This window comes from Hakea prostrata, chromosome 1 (genome assembly GCF_041222555.1).
Source record: "Hakea prostrata isolate BN-2017 chromosome 1, UWA_Hpros_2, whole genome shotgun sequence".
Taxonomy (NCBI): Eukaryota; Viridiplantae; Streptophyta; class Magnoliopsida; order Proteales; family Proteaceae; genus Hakea; species Hakea prostrata.
In genome coordinates this window covers 57,382,498-57,387,418 of record NC_142600.1, presented here as the reverse complement: position 1 = coordinate 57,387,418, position 4,921 = coordinate 57,382,498, and the positions used below count along the sequence as shown (strand labels likewise).

Below are 4,921 nucleotides of genomic sequence, written 5' to 3'. Positions count from 1 at the left end.
TGTGACTTATAACTTGTATGTGTGTTTTTCTTTATTTATTTTGTTTCTTTTTGGTGCCTGCCAATTAGCTTAACCGTGATTCTAAGCACACCCACCCTCTGGTTTTCTAATAAACTCAACCTTTTTGACCACCAGGTATCTGATGAAGATCTCAAAGCATTGTACATTGAGACAAATTCCTACATGTTAGCATCACATTTATATTGGGCTCTATGGGCACTGTTCCAGGTTATCTTCAGTATTCCTTCAGCTCTAAGAATTGTTTCAATGATCCAAATCTTACTTATATGGTTCTCTATGCCGTGTGTAGGCAAAGGTGTCTCCGATCGATTTTGATTATCTAGGCTATTTCTTCAAGCGTTAAGATGAATACAAAAGACGGAAGGAGGCATGTTTTTCATTGGCACGATCGTACCTTGCATGATCTGGGTCCTGGTGAATTCTCCATGTCTCTGCTACCTCTGCTGACTAGTGACTGTGACCTCTTCCTATTGTGAAGTTGTAGAAGATCCTAAAAGATAGATTGTTTGTATGGTATTCTTTTGTAGTTGATTGCCAAGAGAAAATTAGTCTGGATCTGTGGAATTTAATGCGATTTACATCTTATTATTTATTCTGTAATCCTGAAACATAGAAGTTCAAATATAATAAAGTTCCCAAAATCAAGCAATTACTTGGCCCACTGACAAATGATTTTGTTCTTCGTCAAATGTAATGCCTAAAGTTCTAGATGGAGCGGTTGCCTGATTGTTCAATGTGTTTGGAAGGAGGGGTTAGTATAACCATGGAACGACATTTCGCCGGAAGTCGCCGGTTCGCTACATGGCAAACCCGGCGAACCGGCGAAATCTCGCCGAGAATTCAAAACTGCAATTCGCTTCATGCAGTTTAAAATACATATAATATAATCAAATGAAAAAGCAAGGTTTTAAAAAAAAAAAATATATATATATATATATATATATATATATATATATATATATATATATATATATATATATATATATATATATATATATATATATATATATATATATATATATATATATATATATATATATATATATATATATATATATATATATATATATATATATTATTTATTTATATATATATATATATAATATAATCATTTTTTGATTTTCAAATATTATCTTTTCAAACGTTTGTGACTTTGTGTCAGGCTATCAGCTGTCATGAAGTTTTAAAAAATATAAAAATATAATACTTAATAGAAATGAGTCAAATCATGACTCATTTTAGTCAAGTCATGTAAGGGATGAACCGATGAATACGTTAAGTCATTTTTTTTCTTCTTTTAATAATTTCATGGGTTTACATGAGCCACACACGAGGTTCAAATGCAATGGCTCAAATGTAAATGCACTCTTCATCTCCCTCCTCCCTCGCCTGAAACTCTGCAAGCCGAGTTTGTGCTTCCAAAAACCAGAGTATCAGCGAGGACGTTTGCTCTTCTGAAACCCATGGACGGTGGTGGTGCCACGTGTTATCGTCGGAAATAGCTCGAAAAATCGCCAGTCTGGCGATAAAATGGCCATTTCGGCGAGAAATCGGTAAAGTTCGTTTCGCCCCCATGTTTCGTTTTGCCAGGGGGCGAAACTGGCCGAAATTTCCTTCCATGAGTATAATGCTATTAGCCTGGATCTGACATGATGGGATGTGAAAATGAGAATGTTCTTTCAAGCAATAAATAAATATATAAATATTTGCGATGGTAGGATATTTCCATAGCGAAAAACAAATGCATACTTATAGCAAACTATTGGCTAGGGTAATCAGAAGCCGTAGCAAATAGTGAAGTAAGTTACTACGGTACCTACCGTACATACACTTAACTATTTGCCATGATAATTATCATAGCATATAATCTATTTGCCACGGTAACCAATTACCGTGGCTAAAGATAATAGAACCCACCCCCAACACGACTTTCTAACCGATGGAACTCCGACGGAAAGTTCCGTCGGGTCAAAACATTTACCACGGTTTATGGCCATGTGCCCCAGTAATTTTCTGTAGCAAAAGCCCTAATTTGTTGTAGTGAATAGAAAATGGAAGGTGGAAGAAGATAAACTAGATGGTTTATGAGTCTCCTCCAACTATGGAATTTGCCCCTTTGATGCTGGAATTTCAAGCTTTTGTCGAAAGGAAGGCAAAATTAAACTTGAAGGCAGTTTTGTAACGAGAGGACGTCAGAAGCATTTGGGTTCAAAAATAAATTGGGAGAATGTAATCGTCAGAAAGGTTGAACATGATGCTTGTACAGTAGCAATCCACATAGGAACTGAAGGATGACTCGTAATCCAACCTAGAAACTGCGATATGAACAAAACAGTAAATAATAGAGAGAATCAAAGTGTTCTGATGATGAGAGAGGATTAAAGTTTCTGACGAAAGAGACGAGGACTGCCACTGAGCTGTCGGGGCTTACATGGATGATTTAGTTTCATTGTTAACGCTGAAATCGTAATGGATAAACACACCTTGGATCTGGCACTTCATAATCCATAATTCCATGTAATGCCAACTTCGCTTTCTCGCACTGTTGCTTTTACCTTGTGGATTAGAAAGTGAACCAGTGAAGAACAAGATGTAGCTGCTCAAGATTGATCATGGATTCAAACTATCTGATCGCCGGTGTGGTTGTCGCTAGTGGGGGAAGTTGGAGTGGTTGCCGGGATGTGGGTTTCCCGCAGTTATGGGATGAAAATGGGTGAAGATCCTCGTAGGGTTGCGAACTTAAGGCTTTTTTTGGTATCAATTATCATTTTCAATTCTGAGATTTGTTTCATTATTTTAAATTATTTAGCATCTATAATTAGTTTTGTTTTTATTTAAAATAATAGAAAAGCCTTCAAAATCCATAATAGACTTTTTTAAAAGTCTATTATGGATTATGGTGAGAATTCCATTCTCTTCATTTATGCAAATGTTTATTTAAAATTTTATAGTTAAATTGGGGATAAAATAATCAATACACATTCTTTTTAAAAAAATTATACATTTTTTCTCTTTTCTCTTTTCTCACTTGCTCACTATCATTTTCTAATAATTTTTTATTTTAACATACCAAACTTATTTTTTATTTCATAATTTATTTTTGACAAAATTTACCAAATCATTTTTCATTCTTGACCAATAATGAATTCTTGTACTTATTTTTTTTTATATAGACATAATAGAAAATGAGAATTAATACCAAAAAGAGCCTAAACTAATTGAGAGTATTCTTGTCTCTAAACATAAATGAGGGTATTTTCATCTTTCCAAACCTCACTTGACCTTTTGACCATCAAGAGGAGTAACTTGATATAATGCATTATGGCATGGGGGGCGCTATGATATTAATTGGATATACGGGGGTAGTCAAGAATTTAGCTTAGATCACTTTTCAAAAAAAAAAAATCATTTTCATCCCTTTAATAGGTTTCTATTTGAAAAAAAAAATAAAATAAAGGAAAACAGAAACTACAAATAAAGTTATAATTTCTCCTAGCCCTCATAAACTTCTCTTGTTATCTTTTGTTAGAGTTGGAATTTTCTATGCAGAGTTATATCGTTTCATACCATGTTTAATTGGCAAGTTCACTTATATGCATTTATGGTCTACTTTATCAATACTTAGTAGTGAATCCCCTCTTAAAAATGTGGAAATGTGGCAAAAGGATGAGAAAGAAGCACAATTCTTATCTATTAAGAATATTGTGAAGAAAGCACAATCCTCGATTAGGTAAATAAGTGTGAGGAAAATATAATCCTTTACACATTATAATAAAGAATCTCAACTGAGTCTGGATCACCTCCCCATTAAAGAACAGTATGCTCTCTTGACAGTTTTTATCTTGATAATTTTTTTTTTTTTATTACATAAATAGAAATGGGTTCTACAGGTAAGAAGGACCACGTGATGATATAGTTATCTAAAAAGAATCTCTTTTATAGGTGAAGGAGGAAAAACAATGTATTAATTATATTTACTTTAAAAAAAAAATCAATTGCAAGTGTTTCTTTACTATTTCAAAAACCTATTCAATTATAATTTAATTTTTAATAGTAAAACATCTATAATTGATTTTTTCTTTTCTTTTCCAAATGTAATAGATGTAGGAGAGTATAGATGCAATATATATTTATTTTTTTTGGTAGAAAGTTCTCAAATTCATTCAATGGGAGCAAAAGCCAAGGTTGAAGATTTCAACCAAGGAGAGGAATTAGGCCAAAAAGTCGAGCCCACAATCGACATAGCCTTTCGAGCTAGATCATGAGCAACAGTGTTGTTTGATCTAGGAATTACATCAAACCTGTATTCCACAAAAGAGGATTTGATGTTGTTAATATCAACAAAGATTGGATCCAGTTCCAAAAGAACATTTGGTGCCGGGTAATTAAGAAGCTTAATCAATGTCTCACAGTCAGACATGAAGAGGCATTTATCAAGTGATTGTCTAACTGCAGCCAGCATTGCGAGTCTCAAAGCCAGTGCCTCACCAACAATAGCTGAACCGAAGAGGTCCTTTTTTGACCCCGCCTGAAGCACGACCCCATCAGCCTTATAGATCACAAAGCCCAGACCCATTTGATTGGAGTCAGGTTTGAAGGCAGCATCACTTAGGATTAGATTCCAATCTAATGGCATGGGTGATAGTTGATACGGAGGCCTTGTAAGTTTTGCTTTTTATGTCTTCTTGGTTCCCTCAAAGTCTTGAAACTTCCAGAAGTCATTGAATTTAGCGAAGGCTTGGTTCATTACCTCCATTGGAGACTTGTTCTTCATCTAGAAGATGAGGTCGTTTCGAGCGAGCCAGAGCTCCCAAACGATAAAGAAACTGAGGCTAATAAATCTCCTGGCCTCCCACTTGTCTGGCGGTTTCCTGTGTAATAGTACTTGAAGCATCTCCGG

General features: G+C 34.6%; 1 protein-coding gene across 1 annotated transcript; it reads right to left on the bottom strand.

The window, feature by feature from the left end:
* Positions 1-4,180: 4,180 nt before the first annotated feature.
* On the bottom strand, positions 4,181-4,657 carry LOC149029179 (uncharacterized). The gene has a single exon (XM_089142482.1). The coding sequence runs from the start codon at positions 4,655-4,657 to the stop codon at positions 4,181-4,183; it is 477 nt and encodes a 158-aa protein (XP_088998608.1).
* Positions 4,658-4,921: the final 264 nt, after the last annotated feature.

Bases quoted from the DNA above. Each gene is read 5' to 3' on its own strand.
- LOC149029179 (XM_089142482.1), bottom strand. From the start codon at position 4,657: ATGCCATTAGATTGGAATCTAATCCTAAGTGATGCTGCCTTCAAACCT.